Raw genomic sequence first — 22,450 nt, forward strand, 5'->3', positions numbered from 1 at the left:
TCAGGTAGATGCTTAATTTCTTTCAAGAATGTTTGTTGTGGGGCCTCCCTGGTGGCATAAGAGTTTAAGTCTCAGCACTATGAAACGATCCACAGCAACTGCAGCATGAGTTCCATAGTGGCCAGGGAGCTGACCCTCTTGGCACAGCAGATCTGTCTCACCCGCTGCTCCCTTCAGCAGTGTATTTCAGATGTCTGTTTTGCTCACCACTGTCTCTGGTGAATCCTTACCTTCCTGCACCTCTGGCCTACACCCCAGCTCTTGTTACATTTTTTTGAGTTTGTTTTCAATGTAAAGGTCCTACCTATCCTTTGACATCTCTTTAAACTATTATTACATATTTTTGAAATATTTTATTTAGAAATGAGATTGATACTTTGTGTACGGACTATTGTGACTTTGCTGAATTAAATCCTAAGAGTCTGTATATTCTTTTGCATTTTATCTAGGTACACAATCATGTTGCCCATCTCTTTTATAATCCTGTCTTGATTTTCTTGGCTTTTATCATGTTGGGTGGGACCAATGTAATGACAGATTTGACAGTGAACTTCCTTGTCTCCTTCCTTATCTCATGGAAAATGATTTTAATCAATGAGACTATGGAATCCTTGTTGGTATTATTTTTTGGATGCATCCTTCTATTCCTGGTTTTTGCCTTTTAAAAACTACTTTCCTTATGGCAACAGTTTCTTTGTATTTAGTTTTGTATTGACTCAATCACATTTTTGCAACAAACCCAAATTAGATGTATTATCATTTTCTTATATTGCTGGATTTACTTATTTTATTTGGAAACTTTACATCTACATTTGTGGGAAAGGCTAGCCTGTTTTTCCTTGACATGTTTTAGAAGGTGGGTTATACTTCAAAAGTGAATTGAGAGGTTCCTCTTTTCTAGACTTTGAAAGTGTGTGACTGATAAGATTCGTTATTCCTGTAAGATATGCACTTGTTTTTATCCTTTCTGACCAGTCTGCCAAGGACTTGTTAATTTTATCGATGCTTCCAAGGGAATCATTTTATTGTACATTTTCTCACTTTTTAATATATATTTCCTTCTAATTTCTGAATTTGCTATTTCATACCAATTTTTTTGACATGAAAATTAGTATCACTGAATTCAGCTTTCCTTTTGTGATGTGTAAATGTAGTTGTGTATTTGTTTTAAGCATTGCTTTGCCTACACGTTTTGTTGATAGCTTATCTTACAAAGCTTTTTCCTGATTTCCTCTGACCTTTAGTTATTTCGAACTTGTACTGCTTTAAAAAAAAAAAAAAACACTTAAGTACCAAATTCTGGTCACTACAGCCAGGAGTAAGGCCCTGTTCCAGAGATACTACTGGGCACCATTTCAGCATCCCAGTTTTCATAAGTGAACAGGGCTCTCCTCCCAAAGAACCTATTCTCAAAGGACTCAACATCTTGGGCAGGGCAGTGTGTATGTGCAGACACAGGCCCAGGCAGGGATGGTGGGGATCATCTAACCAAAGTACCTAGGTATCTCCACACTGACAAAACGAAATCACCAATTTAAAGGAAAAACTATTTTGTAAAAACAAAAGCACGCTTTATTTCAATCCTGATGAGGGAGTGAGAGGAATGGAAAACACAAAATAAGGGGAGGGAGCTCTTCATACACACATCATCAGGATCAACTGCAAGTAATAATACCCATTTATACCCCTCCCTCAAATACCTACATGGGGTTCAAGGCCAGCTGAGAATAGATGGAACAAGAATTAAGACATTATTGGCACGGTAACAGGCCAATGCACCGAGATGGAGAGAATTCCCCAGGGAGCAAGGCCCTGGGCCTCAGCTGCTTCCCCAGTGAAGGGGGTATGAAAAAACTTTGGCTCAGCAGGAAGGCGGTTGGCAAAAATCAGGGTTACCGTAGCTGGGTTCTCCAGAACAAACCACAGTCTGAAGGGAGTCAAACTGTCTATTCAGTCCATGCTGTTCGCTGCTTTCTCCAAGACCTCTTTTCTTCAGACTTGAGACTATGGAGAGCTGGCTTGGCACTCCTCTTCGTTTTGGAAGGCAGGGCTTAGTCTACCCTTCCACACACAGGTCACTGAATTATGATTCTTGGCTCTAAAGAGACAGAAGCCAACTAACAAGGCCGGCTCCCTTTGTGAAAGTCGGCTTGAAAGAGCCCTTGGGTTGGCAAAACTGCCTCTGCAAAGGTTTTTCTGAGCCTGCCCTTGATAGGTCTTCCCCAAACTCATTCAGAGTCCTTTAATCCAGGGAGATGTGCACAGAAAATACTTGGTCCTTCTCTAGAGTCGGATTAACATCCCAGTTTTGACTGGAGATGGGGTGAGAGAACAGTTGTTGGCAGTGGGAGGCAGGGGGGAAGCAAGACAGTTTATAGTGGGTGGTAGATTCAAGCCTCTGGATTACAAGTAAGTAATCTAAACCTTCAAAGAAGAAAGGGGGATTCTCTGACAAAATATGAAGAAGTGGAAAATATTATTGTGGCAACCCTTTAATTTCCATAGACCAAAAGGGAATGTGTCAAAAAAATAAAAATAAAGGGCTGAGTAAGCAGAGTCCAGCCCCCATCTCAAATCTGAAAAATTAACTCACTTGGGCAATACTGCAAGTACAGTCATGAAGACAGATGGAGCTGCAGAAACGCACACCAGAACAAAGAGTGGCATCAAGTAGCCTATCATCTTAACCTCAGGCACTCCCCTATTAAGTCATTCAGAAAATACCCTTAAGGATTTGATGGTGAGGTCCCCTGTGCCTCCTCCTCCCCCAATATAATATCTTTTCCAGGACCACCTGATGAATTAAGACATTTGTTTAAATAGAGGAAAGTGAAAAGGGGAAAAGCACTGAGATTTGGAAAAGCTAGCAGCTAAAGCCAGAAACAAAGTTAAGGTCCTTGCGGCATTCAGAACTGGGGGTAGAAGACTGGAGAAAGGAAGGGAAATATGTGGTGGGTGTTTCCTGCTGTCCTTTGGCTTCTGTATCTTTCCCCTGCCTCCCCATCCTCCCAACAGCTCATGAGGGGATGTAGCTGCTAGAGGGGATGTAATGCCCAGACCAACTTTTTATTGAGCTTATGCAGCTAACAAACTTGTAAACAGCGCCAACTGACATTTTGCTGAATGTTACAGCTTGTGTCCACAAAACACACCTCTCTGAGATTAAAAATAAACAAAACACCAAAGTAAACAAATACTGAGAGAATGAAGAGACAAATCTTAATCTTCCAGGAAGGCAAAAACAAACAAACGCACGCCACATGGCTTGGTCCCAGGCGTTTACCATGCCTAGTGTGCAGCTGCTGTCACCACTGTCTCCCCTCCCTGCCAGTGGCGAGAGAGAGGTGGGGAAGCTTGGGCTTGCTGCAAGTACAGCATTTGCTGGTGTTGACACCCTCCTGGGGCTGAGGTGGCAGACTGCTGTGTCAGGAGCCCAATTCCTGGGGTAGCAGAGGGAGCCCAGGTCCACAAGGCAGCCTGAGATGCAGCTCACACACCTCAGCGGGGTACACTGCCCCTTTTCTCCAGTGCAGTTCTGCATTGAGGTTGTCTATTCCTGGTCGGCGATAAAACCTGAGCTGTTTTCCTTGCAGGTTCCTCCTCCCTCCCCCAACTTGGGGGGAGCACTGGGAGGGGCCAGGAGATCATCACTGAGGGGGCAGAGGGATACCCCGGGGATCGGTGACCTGGCCCTCTTGCAGGTTCTTCACCAGTTGTGCAAGCCAGCGTTTTGTGGTGGTGTCATCTTTTAGCACCTGGGCGAAGGTTGTGTCTTTCAGCTGGTCAGGGAGGCACTGTCTGAGCGCTTCACGTGCCCTACATCAGAAACAAACACACCAACCAGGGAGGCCAACAAATAAACCCACATTTGGGGGACAGGTAAGAGCCCCCTTATTACACATAAATACATATAATTCTGGTATTCTACAGCTTTGTCAAGTTACTTTAAGAAATCAAAACTCTTTGAAGTTTCTATTAGTGATAGCTCAAAGATTTCCAGGATCTGTAGTTTGCAAACATTTTCAGAAAGACCCTAATGTAAGATGTTATGACAAAACAAAGTGGAATAAAACAGCAATTTATACCAACTCAATTTTTTACAATAAACACTGTTAATATAGTCATATTAGAAATATATGGGTTATAAGGAAAAAGAAATATAAGGATTAGAGTAAATGAAACATTTCCAAAATCAGTAAAGTAACGCAATATAACAAAAACTATAATTCTAAACTAGTACAAATTTGTCTATTTACAAAAACTGCTTCCTGGTTTCATAGTTAAAACCCTCAATAAGAGATGAACAGTAATAACAAAACTATGGTAGCTACTTCATTAAACTTTCAAATGTTTCCTTTTCTTTAAAAGATGACCAGCAGAAAGTCAACTGTGAAAACCTCAAGTAGGTAAATGTTAACAATATATCAAGTTGTTTTTAAACAAAGTGATGGCTTTTGTACTTAAGATTATTCTTTTTGCACAAGTAGAAATGTAAATAAACATTTTCAAACTGGGGAAAACAGGAACCACTGAAGAATAGGACAAAACAGTAGAAGAAATAGCTAGGGTTTGAATATCTCAGTAGGAGGAGATTGAGTTCACATTAAATCAAGTTATCCCTATTCTTAGGAACAAAAAATTACCCCATTATGTGGTTTAATAGAATCTGAGCAACTGGCTTTCAGCATAAATTATGGATTAACAAAGCAAAAGGTCAAACATTTCTAAAGTGCATTATACCTACAATGTCTGATATCTGGCAGGAAGATTATGAGTGTAAGAAGATAAAAATAACCACCTCAAGGACCTTATAGGAATCAAGTAGAGAACTGGAACTATAACTCAAGAGCTCAAAAAAAGCATTTTCCCTTTCTAAGAGATCTTTGAAAACATGCTTCACTTTCTGACAATTTAGATAGCTATAGAAAGCTCAGGCCACAGGAGTAATGAATCATAAAGCTTCCCTGGAAATTATCTGGACTTTGGAATTTTAAAGCAGGGTACAGATAAACAAAGTAAACAATGGGGAAATTACAAAATTACAGTGGGTACATACAACTGTGATGGATTTTTAAATTCAGAACTTCAGATTTTAAAAGGAATTCATCAAGTTGTCTTAGGAAAACTAAATAGATTTCGTCTTTCTACTAAAGATAAAGGAGTTATGCTACGAAATGGGGCAACAATTAGCCAGAATACTTCCCCCAAATCCTAGAAATCCTGTAAATGTTTACCTGGGATTATCTGAGAGTCGGAGGTAACATCTCACTACATGCTTCAGCAGACGGGCAGAAGGCTCTTTGGATAGCTGCAGGACCATCTTACCCTAGTTCCCCCCAAACAGGGTTTGGTAGGGTAGGAAAAAAAACACAGAATATTCTAGTTGACATTGGACATCAGATATTCCAAGAATCACTGTGTCAGGCAGGTTCTGTGGTTATTTCTAGTGGGGAGGACTGAAGCTGCTCAGTGTCAATGGCAAAGGGACTAAGTCCTTTGAACAGAAGTAATCACAAACAGGAGGTAGATAAAAGGACCTACCAAGATCATGGCAACATGGGAGAATCGCTCGTATGTTTGACATATGTAAGCCAAACCAGTGTCATCTAGGAGTATCTTCTGGAGGATGAATGTAGCAACCTGAGTGGAATAAAACAAAATTAAGAGTTCAAAATGTTGCTAAGATTTGTTTTTCAACTACTCATTCTTCCCAAAATAATCATGAATTATCCACAACTTGATGATATATTCATAGTACAAGAAATACTATTATGCTGAACATTTTCCTCAACTTAACTCTAATATAGGAGTTAAAAAATACTAGGTGAGGCCCTCCCTGGTGGCGCAGCAGGTTAAAGCACAGCACTGAGAAGCTAAAGCCACTTCCGCATGAGTTCGATTCCCGCCTGTCCTGGAGACCACATGACGTGGCAGACCTGTCCTGACTCGCCTGCTGCTCCCCTCAGCAGTGTACTTCGTCGACCTGCCTGTTCTGCTCCCCACTCTGTCTCTGGTGAAGCCTCTCGCCGCCCCTGCACCTCTGGCCTGTACCCCAGTTCTGTATGCATATATAAACCTTTAAAAAAAAAAATACTAGGCGAGTTCAAGCCGAACCACTGTTATGATTTTTTTTCTTGGCTGCTCATCAGACTCAACTGTGGGAATCATTTTACTGGGATAGAACAGAAAGTCACTAGAGAGCAAAGAGATATGTATCACATAATAATGCTGCTGAAGCAAGACACCAGAATAAATCAAAGGGAAATAATCAGACTGGCCCAAGACTTCACTGCAATACTAGAAGACATAAGGCTAGGCAGTGAGTAGATTCAGAAACTTCATATCTATTTTAATTTTTTACAGAGAACTGAGGTGTAGGCCAGAGATGTGGTGGGGTGTGTTTGTGAGAGAGTGTTCCCTAGAGACAGAGTGGGGAGCAGAACAGGTGGATTTATTGAAATATACTGCTAAGAGGAGCAGCGGGTGAGACAAGAGAGGTCTGCTATACTATTATGTGCAATAGTTCCCTGACTAGGGATTGAAATCAGTCCGTAGTGGTGATGTGCTCAGACTTAATCTCTTGGCCACCAGGGAGGCTCTGTATAACCTGCTAGTCTTCTGAAGGCTCTGGGCTGTAAGCACTCATTTCATAATTTTTACTCAATAGGGAAAACATTTATAAAGGTTTCAAAAAAGCCCAAAGGAAGGCAGAAAATGAAATCAGGATAAAAAACAAATAGATTAAGAGCCAACACAATGTAGCATATAAGTTAAAAGTACACATTGTTGGGGTTCTCCCTGGTGTCACAACAGCTTAAAGCACTGCACTATGAAGCTCTTAGAAGCCACTGCAGCACAAGAGGCCAATCCCCAGCCAGGGAGCTGACCCATATGAAGTGGCAGAACTCTTCTGACCAGCCCGTTGCGCTCCTCAGCAGTGTATTTCAGTAGATCTGTCTGTTTTGTTCCCCACTCTGTCTCTGGTGAATCCTTTCACCCACCACACCTCTGGCCTATACCCCAGTTCTGTAAACATAATAAATAAACCTTAAAGGAAAAAAAAAAAGCACACACAGTTTTAGAAAGTTCACTTCCAGATTCCATTATGCGCAAACACAAAGGAATAATTTCTGTTGTCAATAAAAAGTTGATTACTTCTTGCTCATCTGTTTTCACAAGGGCCCCTAAAGAAAATATAGACAAAATTAAAAGTTCAAAGTTAGAATTTCCAATTAAAATTAACTTGTTCATGCAGCTAATTTCTTCTTTATTATGGTGATTAGATCATTCCTTCCTTACAGTATAAGTGTTTAATGCTATAAAATGTCCTTTAAGACCTGCTTTAGCTCAGTCTACAAATTTTGTTGTTTTTACTTTATTCAGTTCAAAAATATTTTATGATTTCTAACATGTCATTTCATTTATATTCAAGTTTGCCTTTTTACCCTGTTTAAAAAAAATAAGACTTGGCTGAAATAGTCCCCTCTGCTTGTTTTCTAAATTAACTCGAAACTGAAGTTTCAAAAAAATATATGCACGAATGGATAACTAGTTTTATGTTGTCCAAGTATTTTTTCATTATTCCACTGCTTTTTTTCTTACATCATCCAACTGCAGTGATTACTGTTATAAAACTCTTTTTTTGTTGACTAGTTTTCACTCTCCCTAAAATTCCAGTAAAATTTCTATTTATATCCTGACTTTAATCCTAGATGTTGGGACTTACAGCCTCATTAATAAGGCTCAGAAAGGGGCTTCATAAAAGTCATCACATTCATTGGTAAAAACTCTACCTCAAAGTAACAATTAATGAACAAAACTGCAAAAGATAAGACAGAACACCCAATTTAAGCCATTATTATGAAGATTTTAGACTTGGAAAACAATCTTAATAACTTACCAATAACTCCAAGACTGGTTAGCCGAAGATACTCAAAGGGACGTGTTTTGCTGACAGTGTGCAAAAAGGGGTACAAAAAAAGTGGGATGTGTGCTGCAAGAAATGCTGACCTACAATAAAAAATAATTTAGAGCTTATAATTAATTCTAAGGATTCTGAACATTCAAATTCCAAGTGGTAAGTTCTTTAGATCTAAACATTGTCTATGCGAGAAATCCTTTAAAAAAGCTGATGCTGGGTCATCAGTGCAGCTCACAGATGCTTCTACCCTTAGGAAGATGTGGCAAATTGGTTGGCAGACATTTTTGAATGTCACAACCAAAGCTGGCAGAGGTTAGGAACGCTGCTAAACATCTTACAATGTACATGATACTGATACTGCCCACAACCCCCACCACTGCAAAGACTTCTTAGACCAAAATATCGATGGTACCAGGGCAGAAAAACCTGAGTTTAGGACGATGGTTAAGAGAATATGTGATTCTCCTTGTAATCAACACCAAACATATTAAAAACTTATAAAATACCCAAGTACAGATTTTAAAAACTAGTTCATAAAACACAATCATGTTCCCAAGAGATTCTTCTAGATGTGCTCCTCCAACAAACTTACCATTAAGTAATAAACACCGCAGGCACATTGAGACAAAATCTTATAACTGATACAACAAAATAAAGCAGCATTAATAGGTTTATCTTAAATGCATACTTTTCCCTTTTTTGGTTAGGGCATTTCACACATATCAAAATCTACAGCTAATATATCAGGAAACAAACAGGAAATCAGTCTACTAATTTACCTTACAGCTACACTTCACAGGAGAGCCAATACTCAAAGATATTTTTTTCCTACATTTTTGATGTAACACCGATTTATAACATTATTTACATTTCTGGTATACAGCATTTAAATCCATCATCTGTATACATCATATCATGCCCACCATCAAAGTCTAGTTTTCATGTACAATCATATAAATGACTCTGTTTAGTCACCTTTCACTCTTCCTTCCCCTCTATAACCACCAATTTGTTCTATGTAAATCGGGTTTTGTTTTGTTTGTTTGCTTTGTTCTTAATATGCCACATGAGTAGAATCATATAGTATCTATCTTTCTCCATTTGCTTTATTTCACTCAGCACAGTATCTTTGAGGGTACTGGCCATCCAAGTTGTCCCAAAGAGCAAGACCTCATCTTTTTCTCATAGCTAAACAGTAATCCACTGTGTGTGTAGGTATATGTGTGCCTGTGTGTACCATCTTTTTATCCGTTCATCTACTGATGGGAATTTACATTGTTAACATTTCTTGGTTATTATAAATAAATAATGCTGCAATGAACATAGGATTAAGGTTATCTTTTCAAATTACTGTTTGCATATTCTTCAGAAAAACAGCCAGAAGTTAAACAGTTGGAATCATATGGTAAGGAGCCGCTGTACTGTTTTCCAGTGGCTGCACCAAATTACATTCCCCCCAAAAGTATGCTTCCGTTCTCTTTTTTCTACATACTCACTAATACTTGCTTTTCTTTTTTTTAATAATTTACTTATGTATACAAGAACTGGGGTACAGGCCAGAGGTGCAGGGGGTGAGAAGATTCATCAGAACAGACATATCTACTAAAACACATCGCTGAGGGGAGCAATGGGAGAGACAGGAGAGGCCTGTTGTGCCATGTGGGTCAGCTCCCTGCATAGGGATCGAACTTGCTTTGCAGTGGCTGCAGAGAGCTTCATCCAGCTGTAGCTTAACCCCTTGTGCCACCAGGGAGGGCCCTGTTTTTCTTTTTGATAATAGCAATTCTCATTACTGTGAGATAAAAACTTACAGCAACACTCAAAATTTTTATCAAAGTACTCTTGCATTTCTCGAAAAACCCTCAGTAACTTTTCTAGAGCCTTCAAGGGTCACTGTCGATCTAGCACTCAGATTTTAATATTTCAAATTGTATGCCAACGCTCACCCATTACATAGGTTATCTAGATTCTGAAGTCAAATCTGGGCTCAGTGAGAAAAGTTCCTTCAAATATTTATAAAATTACTCTCAATAAATGCAATGCATTGTGCCTTTTATGGCACAGCAATGCCTACCACAGGTTCACAAAGGGGCTGTATTCCCTACCTTCTCTCAGATGTGACCACCACTCCTTCAAAATTCACTATTCTGAATGGTTAAAAAGCAATATGATGGTATTTTTTTATTTTAAAAAGGAAGGAAATTTGACACACGCTACAACATGGATGAAACTTAAGGACACCATGCTAAGTAAGATAAGTCAATCAGAGAAATAAATCCTTTATGATTAAGTGTTCAAGTAGTTAAACGCAAAAGACAGAAAGAAAAACAGTGGTTGACGGAAGCTGGAGTTTAGAGAAACGGTGAGTTATCACCTACTGGGTGGACAGTTTCATTTTTTTTTAAGGTGAAAAGTTATAGAGATGCACGGTGGCGGTGGCTATACATTATGAATGTATTTAGTACCATTATTCTACAAATACAGTTAAAATAGTAAAATTTATGTTGTATTTTACTATAATAAGAAAAAACAACAAAACTAATTAAAAAGAGTATGTTAGGGCCTTCCCTGGTGGTACAACAGGTTAAAATGGCAGCCACTGCAGCATGAGTTTGGTTCCTGGCCAGGGAAGACCCACATGGCGTGGCAGACCTCTCCTGTCCCATCTGCTGCTCCCTTAGGCACTGTACTTTGTCAATCTGCCTGTTCTGCTCCCCGTTTCTGTCTCTGGTGAATCCTCTCACTCACAACACTTTCGGCCTGTATCCCAGTTCTTGTATGCATAAATAAATCTTTAAAGAAAAAGTAAGTTAAACAATATTATATCATTATTACATCAACATATGGTAAATTAGAAACCAGTAATTCTTTAGGGGGAAAAAAAGTAAATGTGAGTCCTGAAGAGTCACACTCCCACACATGCACTGTCTTGCATGTACTTCTTCCTATTACACAGAAAAAGTTTAGGATTACATTTGATACAGACCTTTCCCCAGAGACTTATCCAAAGCATTTACCTGGTTTCTGGGTGTGATGCCACACACTGCAGTAATGCTAGAGCATTGCAAACTCTGTTAGACTGGTGTGCTGTCAAGGTGGGCGGGTTGATAGATGGATAAATATTTACAATTTCCTTAAAAAAAAAAAAAGGGGGGGGGATCAGCACCAGATGTACAAGGAATAACTTACTATAAAATTCATTCTCATGGTACTAAAATAAGAAACTTAAAGCTCTCTAATTCCACATACCTTGTAAAACTGGAATCATCAAAGAGGGAGCAGAAATAAAATATTCTTGTCATTTAACCACATACATACTTGGCTAAATATGCTGAGATATTTTGATATTTTTACATGTCTCTAGGAAGATTTCTGCGGAAGCAAATGTACCTCCTTTTACACCCTGTATCTGCTGAGGCTTTCAGATTACTTGAGGCATTATTCATAGTAATCAATTTACATTTATAATCCCTTCTTTTGTCAACACACCCCTTTAAGTATGGTGATGAGAGAGTTGGTGTAGAAAGAGAAAGCAAGGCACTATAGTGACTCATAAAGAAGTTTGAGTATGGTCAGACAGCAAATGAAAAAAGGAAAAAAAAGAACACTGGTTTAAGAGTAGGGATATGAACAAACAAAATAATGACTATTCTCTGTAAAAGGTGATCACTTACTAAATATCATTCCATTTATTTCAATAGCATTTTACATAGAAACGTTCCTAAAAGAAAGATTAGCTTCTTGGCTATGTACAGCAGGGGTAGAATATAAATTTACAGATTACAAAAATAATTATTAGTTGGGCCTCCCTGGTGTCCTAGCACTGCCACCACAATGGCCCACCATGACCGTCTGACTTGGATCCCTGGTTCGGGAGCTAACCCACAGGTGGCAGCAGACCTGTCCTATTTCACACTGCTCTTCTTAGCAGTGTATTTTTTTTTTTTTAAAGATTTATTTGTGCATACAGAACTGGGGTACAGGCCAGAGGCTTAGGGGCAGCAAGAGGCTTCACCAGAGACAGAGTGGGGAGCAGAACAGGCAGATCGATGAGGTACACTGCTGAGGGAGCAGCGGGTGGGCCAGGAGAGGTCTGCCACACCATGTGGTCACCTCCGGGGCAGGCGGGAATCGAACTCATGCACAAGTGGCTTTAGCTTCCCAGTGCTGTGCTTTAACCCGCTGCACCATCAGGGAGGGCCCAGCACTGTATTTTTATTATTATTATTATTATAGTTTATTTTTACATCACTTTGTGTCTTTTTCCATCTCAGCTGCAATCCCCGTGGGCTTCCCATCACCCAATCACCAGTGAGCCATCACCATAGTCCCATGCACCAACCTCCCCCGCCCCGTCCCATTTTTGATCCCATTCCCTACTCCACCCTTATAAAATGTCTCTGATATATAGTTGTTCATTATTATTATTTTTTTCTCCCTTGGTCCCTTATGCCCCTGCTATGAGTCAAACTATCTGATATTTTTCTTTTACTTTCTGGCTTATTTCATTAAACCCAATCCCTTCCAGCTCCATCCTTGTTGCTGCAAAAGGCATTAGCAGTGCATTTTAGTAGATCTGTCTATTTTGCTCCCCGCGTCTCACCTCCCCCCACCAGCTCTGGTTTATACTCCAGTTCTGTGCAAAAATAAACAAACAAATATTAGGTATTTTGAGCAACAGATCATCATTCTACTACCTCGATATCTTAAAGATTATACCATATCAATTTATTGTAAGGGTCATGTTGGTCAGAACCAAATTAGTTTTCTATTCTTTGATGTCTCAGTGTACCTAACCTTTCATTCTACAGCAACTTTTCTCTTTATCTTAACATTTTGTTTCCCCAGAATGTACTCTGTAGTATGTATATGTTACTTTTCTAAAGAAATTTTTGCATAGAAGAACTGGGGTCTAGGCCAGAGGTGCCAGGCAGGGCTGTGCAAGGTGGGTGAGACAAAGTAGGGAGTAGAACAGGCAGATTTACTGAGATACACTGCTAAGGGGAGCATTGGGCAAAACAGGAGTGGTCTGCTGTGCCATACATAAGTTAGCTCCCAGGCCATGGGATTGAACTCAGGCTGTAGTGAGCACTGAGATTTAACACCTAAGCAACCAGGAAGGCCCTTATACTTTACATTTCACCTTTGCCACCTGCCATGAAGAATCATTTTGTAGTTCTCCTAAAGTTAGTTCTCAAAGTATAGTCTTAGACCACCTACATCAGAATCACCTGGGAGTAGGGAGGAGGGACTTGTTAAAAAAAATACAGATTTTTTAATCTCAAAATAAATAAATCTCTTGTGTATTACCCAAGAATCTTTATCACAACACACTTTTTTTTATAAGTAAATTCTTATAATCTTTCTAAAATCTTCACAATCATTTAGACAGAGGTAGAGAGACACCTAAGTGTGATGTAACAGGATTGAAGTACCAGTTATAGATACATTTACCCACCTGTAAAAGTGCTGCAATAGTACCAAATGAATGCCATAGCATGGGTGCAAGGTCAGGAACAGATTCTCGCTTCTTACTTAGTTCCAGCAAAGCATTCTCCCTCGTCTCAGGACTAGACAGCTCATTGATCCACTGATAGATCTTTTCTCTATCCACTTGAGCCAGTGCGGTAGGCACAGGCTTCAGGTAAAAAACAAGAAACAAACATGAGTTTCATTAGATTCAAACCAAGTGACACTGTAATAGTGCTTACAATAAGTATATTTTTCATAAATACCAAGGGCACTTATCTAAATATATACACTTGATATAAACAAATTTAGTCTCTTTGACAGCTTACTTATCAAAATCTAGAACACACACACCCTTGATTAATTCCATGCTTAAGAATTTATCCTATAGATATACTTGGCTATACCAAACACATACTAGGATGTTATTGTTGCTTTGCTTTAAAAGCAGAAACTTGAGAGCCATCCCTGGTGGTGCAACGGTTTAAAGCACAGCACTATGAAGCTACTGCAGCACAAGTTTGATCCCGGGTCAGGGAGGTGAACCACATGGCATGGCAGTCTTCTCCTGACCTACCCGCTGCCCCCCTCAGCAGTGTATTTGAGTCTGTCTGCCTGTTCTGCTCCCCACTCTGTCTCTGGTGAATCCTCTCACCCACCAAACCTCTGGCCTGTACTCCAGCTCTTGTATGCATAAATAAATAAATCTTAAAAAAAAAAAAAAAGGCAGACACTTGAAATAATAGCTATCAATAAGGAATTAGTTAAATATTCATGGTACCATTTTTATATAGAACACTATGTATATCTTAAAAAAAAAGAGAAAGAGAGAGATTGCTCTAAGTATACTAAATAAAACCCAAAAAGTGCAGAATGGCATCTACAACAGGCTTCCATTAATACACATAACATATTCTTATACATTCAAATACAATGTTTCCAGGAAGACATGGAAGAAACTATTAACTGTAGTTACATTTAAGATTGGGATTTATATGGAAGGTTTTTCATCACATACAATAATATTTTTTTTTTTACAATAATATTTTTTAAAACTTTTTTTGTGCCTGTAATTTTTCTTGAAAGAAAAGTTACGTCCCCACCCATTGTTGGCCCCTTCGCTATAATCTGTTACACCCCTTGATAGAGCCGAAAACCTATGACTTGAAAAATCTGTCCCTTTAAATTCTTCTTATACACATTCTACCTCTATCTCTTTGAGAATCAGTCATTTCTTACTCATGTATGGACTTGTATCAAAAGACATGAAGAATATGCTTTCACTATTGTGCTGAAGAATCGCAGTATTCTCCCCATATTCTAGCATCTCTATAACCTCCATACTTGTCAAATAGTCTTGTGATCCTGATTAAATCCCTTAATTATTATTATCTAGAAAATAAGATGGCAAACTAGAAAAATGATTACTGCTGCTATCTCTAGCTTTAAAATCCTAAGAAACTCATGGGGAATGCTATCCTTATGCCCAATATTTTCTCTCCTAATTCCTCCCAAACTATGAGAAATAAAAGGGTGTGCAGATAGAAAAAAGCACCTACGTCTATAGTCATTAAACTTTAGAAGAATTATCTCGCTCACTGCACCCAACTTTGAAACTGTATATTCCAATGTTTTCTTCAACTATATAGCATATTCTTGCAGTACTGACATGTTTCCATTATACCTCAGCATAGAATTGTACAGAGGGAAAAGATGAGAAACAAAAAGGACAACCATTTTTGCTGAGGAAAAGAATGAGTCTAAGATGGATTTGAGGTATATTCACATTTACCCTACTAAAATGAATAGCCTTCTATAAATAGACACCTATTATAAGCTTTTAGCTTGCTGTTTATCAATTCATACTTGCTTGACAAAAAGAATCACAAAATATTCAGTCCACTTAGTGGACTGAAATACCAAGTAGAGCTCAAGGTTTCTCCAAATGCTAGAGTAACCTGCTAAAAGCTGTATTTTGACACCATTAGTGATGTTCCTTCAAGAAAACACAGATTTCTAAAACAATGTGGTATAGAAGAATAGGGTGGTTTCCCCCTCTCCCAACAACAAAAACAATATTGTCCAAACACTCTTTCTGTGCTGCTACAGATAGGTCTTTAACTTAAAAAATTATTTTTGGCAGTGTAATTCCTACCAGAAGACAGGTGTCGTTATTTAGAGTATTCACATCACCTTAAAAGTTTCATGGAGGGCCTCGCTGGTGGTGTAAAGAGTTAAATCTCAGCTCTATGAAGCAAACCACAGCCACCACAGCACCGGTTCCATCCCTTGCCAGGCCAGGGAGCTGATCCACAAGTTTTGCAGACCTCTCCTGTCACGCCTGCTGCTCCCCTCTGTGTATTTCAGTCAGTCTACCTGTTTTGCTCCATGCTATGTCTGGTGAATATTCTTACTCTCCCCTACCCCACATCTCTGGTCTACACCCCAATTCTTATATGCATGCATGGATAGAATAGATAGATAGAGAGATAGATAGATAATCTTTTTAAAGATTTATTTATTTATTTGTACAGAACTGGGGTACAGGCCAGAGTTGCGGAGGGTGAGAGGATTCACCAGAGACAGAGTGGGGAGCAGAACAGGCAGATGGACGAAGTACACTGCTGAGGGGAGCAGCGGGCGGGCCAGGAGAGGTCTGCCGCGCCATGTGGTCACCTCCGGGGCAGGCGGGGATCGAACTCATGTGGAAGTGGCTTCAGTTTCTCAGTGCAGTGCTTTAACCCGCTGCGCCACCAGGGAGGGCCCCAGATAATCTTTTTAAAAAAGGGAAAAAAATTTAGTGGAAACCAGGGCTAAATTTTTAGCTCTGGATTTCTTGTCTTAGACCAACAATCAAGTAAATAAAGAGAATCTTACAGTCACTGCTCCAATAATATATCTATACTGGACTTCTCAAAAGTTCTGTTATTCAAACACCACGAGTAAACTCCATCATCCCCACTAGCTACAGACTGTTATTTGTATCCAGCATGTCTCTAGCCCTTTCTGCACATGGTAGCCTATGTTGCACTGGTAGCTACAGTGCACAGGCTTACTCAGTTCCAGGGCTGGCCTAACTCCGGTAAAGGAGACAGTGCCCCTTGAGTGGTGCTCACACCCTGGAGAGCCAGTCCCTAGGCCATGGCAACCTGCTGTTAGCAATATAACGACTTCTGAGGCTGCTTGTGGAAACTGCAGCTTTCATGAGACTTTCGTTCTAAGACTTGGGGACACCTCTCAGGCACTAGTTTGGCTATGGGATCTTTCTTTTTAAAAAGATTTATTTATTTATGCAGGAGTTGGTTTATACCCATGGAACACCTACTTGCTATGGGGTGAATAAAATTTTTTCTTTCTTTTTAAAAAGGTTTATTTATTTATGCATACAGAACTGAACTGGGGTACGGGCCAGAGGTGCAGGGGCTGTGAAAGAATTCACAGAGACAAAGTGGGGAGTAGAACAGGCAAATCGATGAAGTACACTGCTGAGGGGAACAGCGAGAGGGTCAGGAGAGGTCTGCCATGCCATGTGGGTCACCTCTGGGGCCAGGGATCAAACTTGCACTGAAGCAGCTGCCACCAGCTTGCAGTGCTGTGTCCTAACTCGCTGTGCCACCAGGGAGGGCCGAATACAATTATTTCTTAAAATAAATATGGAAGTGAACATGTATTGTACTTACTCTGTTAGACACTGCCTAAATAAACACCATCACCACACTCATTTGTAGATAAGGAATTGAGAAACAGAGATATTATCTAAAATTAAGTGGCAAAGTCAGATTGAATCCAGGCAGTCTGGAAACAAAGTCCATACTCTTAACTGCCCTGCCAATGCTGCTTCTAGTCTGCCTGAAAAATGAGGTCTGATCTAAAGATGACTTTCTGAAAAACTACCATGATTTAAACAATTTAGATAGAGAATCTATATGGATATAAGACTAAAATGTTATCACTTCAGCAATCAACACCAGGAGCAACTTCATTTATGTCAAGAAAATTTTTACTTATTGAGACTGAGGTACTTAACCATCATTTTAATGGAAAAGTCATTGTAACAGATGACATATGATGCAGACAGTGGCATAATTTAGCACGTGTGCATATAATGATGTGGTATTACCCTCATTCTACAAGTGATGAAACTCTTTCCCTACATACATATATAAGTAATTTTATAACACAAAAGTTTAGCTTTTTTGAAAATAAAGAAGAATGATGTGGCACATTTTTGTTAGAAACATGGTTTCATTCAACAACCCCAACAATGCGGTATTATCCTCATTTTACAAATGATCAAAGGCTAAACAATGTAGGCAAATTTCTTCCTCCTATTATCTACTTAAACATCACCTTTAAATGTTTTTACTACAATTGCTGTGATTCTTTTCATTTATAGGTTTACCATATTCAAATTCATACAGTGAATTTGACTATTTCTCTCTGGAATTAGTGAGCTCTACCTGGCCTATAGGATTGATATCACAAATATCCCTCCAATTAAAAAAATATCCCTCCAATTAAAAACCCAATATATAACTTTAACATCACTATTGTATCTCTTTAATAGCTTGAATTGAATAAGCAGTGGATTAAATTACATTCCCAGAACAAAGTCAGTTTACAAGGGGCTATTTGTATTTCCGATACTTAATTACAAGATTAGAAAGGTATATCATTGCAAGTTTTTGTTATAGCCTGCTAACTCTGATCCTTTCCTTTTAATAGATATGTTTTTAAAAGTTTGTATTATCAAAATTTAGGAAGGATCCACTCTTCTTTCTAATAGATTGTAAATGGAAAAAGTATTTCAAAATACTTTTTTCTTTCCAACAAAACTTAACACAAGCAAGACATTAGCAACAACAAGCTAGTCACTAATGGTTAACCTCTAAGAATCACACAAGGTAGTAATTAATAATTGGTTTTCTACCTCTGAAAGAGCTAAGCAATTTTAAAAAATCTAGATTAACTTAAATAAAAATAATTCACATTTACCCATAAGTATAAAATAAGATTTCTCCCCTCTGAGTGAATTAAAAAAGCTGAAGTTGATGACTTTCTTAAACAGAAAATAGTGATATCTATTAAAAGAATTCTATGTTGAATGACCAAAATAGCTGCTGGTTTTCCTACTAGTGAAAATGGGACAGTGAACAAGGAAAGAAAGGAATCAGTTTGAAATAGATTATTGCCCCAAATCTGGAGGTGACAACATGTGACTTTGTCTGCATAATGAAAATACTCTAAGAAAACACACTTTCTGGGGCCTCGCTGGTGGTATAGGAGTTAAAGTGTCAGCAGTATCAAGCTATCGCCAATCACTGTGGCAGGAAGTTGATCCTCAGCCAGGGTGGTGACCCACATGGCCCAGCAGACCTCTCCTGTCTTGCCCACTGCTCCCTTCAGCAGTATATTTCAGTCTATCTGCCTGTTCTGCTCCCCATTCTGTCTCTGGTGAATCCTCTTATCCCTTGTACCTCTGGCCTATATCCCAGTTCTTATATGCATAAATAAACAAGAACAAATCTTAAAAAAAAAAAAAAACAAAAACAAAACCAGACTTTCTGAATGATGCTAGAGGAAAACACTGAATTAGCTTATTCTTATAAATTTATAAAACAAGGGACAGGATGTCCTTCAAAGTTACTTTTTAAAAATTAAAGTTTCACAATGAGACATAGGGGGAGTGACTGAATTAGATCCCTCAGAGTGCATAGTGTTCCTTCTACTTGCCAAAGAGGAGGGCATCTGGGAGTCTAGCACAGTTTGAACAAAAAGATATAAAGTGACTAATACTGCTGGTTAGGTAGAAAGTGATGGAAAACAAGGATTTAAGGATGTTAGAACTGCCAGTGGAAATCAGTGGGGTTATTTTTCTATATATATAAGTACATACCCAATGAATCCCCTAACAGTTTGTTTACCTTTGCTTGTTTCAGGTCAGTAGTATAACATTCACTACAGGAGAACCACAGGAGAAACCTGTGAAGATTTACAGGTTTACTAATCTAAAGCAACCTCCAAGGTCTGTAAGAAAATGTTTTAAGTTACTTTCTGAAGCAGGAATTAAGGCCAAGTCTGGCAGGAAAGTCTTTAGACTAGTAAGTGAAAGCTGCCACCCACTGATATTTCGTTATTATTTAATCTTTGGGATAACCCTAAATTGTGCTTTTGCTACATTTAATAGATGTGAAAAACAATGGGCACAACAGTGAATATGCTAGGACGGATACTTAAAGAATGAAAACAGTCATTCTGCACACTTCTGAATATTACTCAGGGTCAAATATTAAGATATTTCCCAAATTACCTCAATTCCCTCCTCTAGCAAATGACATGGTGCATTCACTTGTGCTCACAGTCTTGATACCTCTCTAGCTTAAGCGATGTTACTTAAAAAAAGAGAACTAGAGGTACAAACACAAGTACAAATTTTGTCATTAAGTAAAAAGTAAACATCTCCTAAGCCAGTTCAGATTATTATGGGCAGTGTTACATGTATTATTAAATTGGGAAAATCTTCCCAATTTCCACTAAGAAATATATACCTTTACTTGGATCAGAATAAAACAGGCAACTTATTCTAAAGGAAGGCTTGAAAGAGTGGGAAAGAAGTGGCTCAATTTTTCTATTTTATTCATCTCACTAACCAAATATCCTGGTGTATGAGTGGTACAAAGGAACTTATCAGAACTTTTGTGTGGTCATAAAAGCCTGACAGGTGAAAATATATCTAAAGGCTCACGTTTCAAGTAAGTATAAAGTGTTGTAAAATTAACTGAATACTTATTATAAATAATGTGCTAAAGTTTTCATGGCTTAAAAAAAAACGCTTTAGGGAAAAAATGAAAATAAATGTAATAGAGTTAGGGGAAGGTGCAGGGAAAACAGAAGTTTGGTTTCAAGGTCTGGAGGAGACACAAATTTTGAGAGACAGATAAGCTAACCTTTACCGTGTTAAAACTGCCTTTCCCCTACCAGTAGCAACGTCATCTTTGGACTTTTTCCTACATTACATGTATAACTTGGGAGAAGAAAACAAACAAAAACTGTTTGAGGAAATTATAATCACCTGAGATACAAAAGGTAGCTCTCTGCTCTGAATAGGCGCAGTTAGGAAAAGTGGTGACCTATGCCACTGGACCTGGAAATGACAATGTTTTCTCTAACCTAATCACTCAGTTCACTTGCACTACTCTCCTTAAATCACTTCACCTCAGTGAAACCCCCAAAAAGTGGGACAGGGTATACAGAAAAATATGCTTAAATCACGTAATTCCTTCATGGCTCTATCATCATGGCTCTATGCTCTCAGTGGTATCCTCCCTCACCTATAAGCTTTAAGCAGCAAAGTATATGAACTCTCAACCTTGTGCTAGGAATTGCCCTGGCACTGGGAGAGCCCTGCCCTTAAGAGGGAGACAGACAATAACCAAGTAAACAAACACAAAACTTGCAAATTGAGACCAATGCTGTACTGTAAAGAGTACCCAAGCCCAAAACAACCGGGTTTACAAAACTAGTTTAAATAGGAGGATCGGGGAAGGCCACTTCTAGGCAGAGACCGAGGAAAGATGGACCAATTACACCCACACGCTGTGTGTGCACACGTAAGGGAGGGGGAGTAGAAAGAGCATTCTTGGAGTAGGGATCAGAAACTACACCCTGGAGTGGAAAAACACAGGTAGAAGAGATGGAAGGGCGGCCAGCTTACAGAGCAAATGACAGAAGACGACTGCGGGGAAGGCGGTAAAGATTATCTCGTACAGGTAAGGCCGTGCAAGCCTCAGCAACGCGTCTGGATGTAATCTAAATGCAATCGGGAGCCTTAGCGTTTCACGATCCCTTCTTCTTATCAAAAGATCCCGCTGGTAAAATGAGAAGTGTGAGAAAATTCTGAAACGCAGAAAGCCTATACACTTTTCTGGGTCTCAGATTTTCCATATGCAAAGCAAGTTGTGGAGCTAGAAGACATTTCCTTCGCACTGCGATGTGCCTGGGCAGCGAGTTCCGAGAGCACCGGCCTCGTCAGATTGACCGCAGAACTCCCCTCATCCCGCCGACGCCCAACCAGCAACTGGCGCCCAGAAACTGTCGGTCCGCGCAGTGAATCAATGAAGGGTAGATCCCGGCCGCGAGGGAGGGGTGCCGAGCGCGGGCCCAGGCCCCGCGGCCGGGGTAACCTATACCCGGTGGAAGAGGCCGCGAGAGCCGGCCGGCGAGGGAAGTGGGGCCGCCTGCACCACAGCCGAGGCACGGCGAGGACCCGGCCCCGCGCGGGTTAAGAAAAAGGAGGCGCCAGAGTCTCGGCCCCACAGAGGGAACCAGGAGAGGAGGCCGAAGCGCCGGGCTGAGGAAGGGCTCTGGGCCCAGCAGGGCGGCACAGGCACTTACCGCAGCCGTTGCCAGACTGTGCATGTTGGGAGCGGCCGCCGCTCTCTCCCGACCGCCGGACGCGTCCGCCTACAGTCCCCGCTCAGCGACTCTGCCGCCAAAGATGATGAGGCGCCGCAGCCGCCATCCGCCTCCGGCTCGCTCCGCCCCTTAGCAGCCCTCTGACCTTTCACCCCTGACCCCGCCCACACCACCTTTTCCCGCCTTCTGGTCCTTGGCAGCGTTTACAGTTCGAGCATGTTCTTTGCCCCTTTAAGATTCGGTACCGGAAATACGTCCGCCACCTATGAAATCTCCGCACCTCCCGACTTCAAGCAGGTATCCCAGGAGAGGGGCGTGAACTCTGACCCCCCTCCCGTGGCCAGTGAAGGGCGGGAAAATCCGGGCCGTCTCGAAGGTATGCGCATGCCCAACAGGACTGAAAGAAGGGAAATGGTGGGAGGGCGAAAAGTGCACGGAGTGGACAGTACGCATGCGTACTATTTCCCGGACGGGGCGGGGCTATCTTGGTTAGACTTCGTTCAGTGGAGGGGCGGGGCGAGGGCGTAAGAGAGGCGGAGTTTGCAATCTAGCGCGCACGCGCCTAGTGTGGTCTGGCGTCGAGTGTGCGTGCGTGCGTGCGTGTTTGCGTGTGGTCACAGTTCCCGCCATCAGCCGCCCTCCCTG

The 22,450-nt window shown here is 40.4% G+C and overlaps 1 protein-coding gene across 2 annotated transcripts; it reads right to left on the reverse strand.

Moving 5' to 3' along the window:
• Window positions 1-1,555: 1,555 nt before the first annotated feature.
• RQCD1 (RCD1 required for cell differentiation1 homolog (S. pombe)) lies at window positions 1,556-22,182 on the reverse strand. 2 transcript variants are annotated; one of them, XM_012728845.1, is made up of 8 exons: window positions 21,785-22,182; window positions 13,380-13,559; window positions 10,939-11,054; window positions 7,901-8,010; window positions 7,156-7,184; window positions 5,542-5,640; window positions 5,235-5,326; window positions 1,556-3,816 (listed from the first exon to the last, which is right to left on the reverse strand). In XM_012728845.1, the coding sequence occupies exons 1-8, from the start codon at window positions 21,806-21,808 to the stop codon at window positions 3,648-3,650; spliced, it is 819 nt and encodes a 272-aa protein (XP_012584299.1). In that variant the 5' UTR covers window positions 21,809-22,182; the 3' UTR covers window positions 1,556-3,647. The 2 variants fall into 2 exon arrangements, with proteins under 2 accessions (XP_012584299.1, XP_004674349.1); XM_004674292.2 differs by having other exon boundaries at window positions 7,075-7,184.
• Between the last annotated feature and the right edge of the window lie 268 nt (window positions 22,183-22,450).

The sequence above is a fragment of the Condylura cristata genome, unplaced genomic scaffold (assembly GCF_000260355.1).
Source record: "Condylura cristata isolate star-nosed mole 26May11 unplaced genomic scaffold, ConCri1.0 scaffold00002, whole genome shotgun sequence".
Classification (NCBI taxonomy): domain Eukaryota; kingdom Metazoa; phylum Chordata; class Mammalia; order Eulipotyphla; family Talpidae; genus Condylura; species Condylura cristata.

Coding starts and splice junctions, on each gene's coding strand:
- RQCD1 (XM_004674292.2), bottom strand. CDS start 21,808: ATGCACAGTCTGGCAACGGCTGCG. Junction 13,560..21,784: donor ACAGTCTGGCAACGGCTGCG/GTAAGTGCCTGT, acceptor TTTTACCTGAAG/CCTGTGCCTACCGCACTGGC. Junction 11,055..13,379: donor CTATTGCAGCACTTTTACAG/GTGGGTAAATGT, acceptor TTTTTTTTTAAG/GAAATTGTAAATATTTATCC.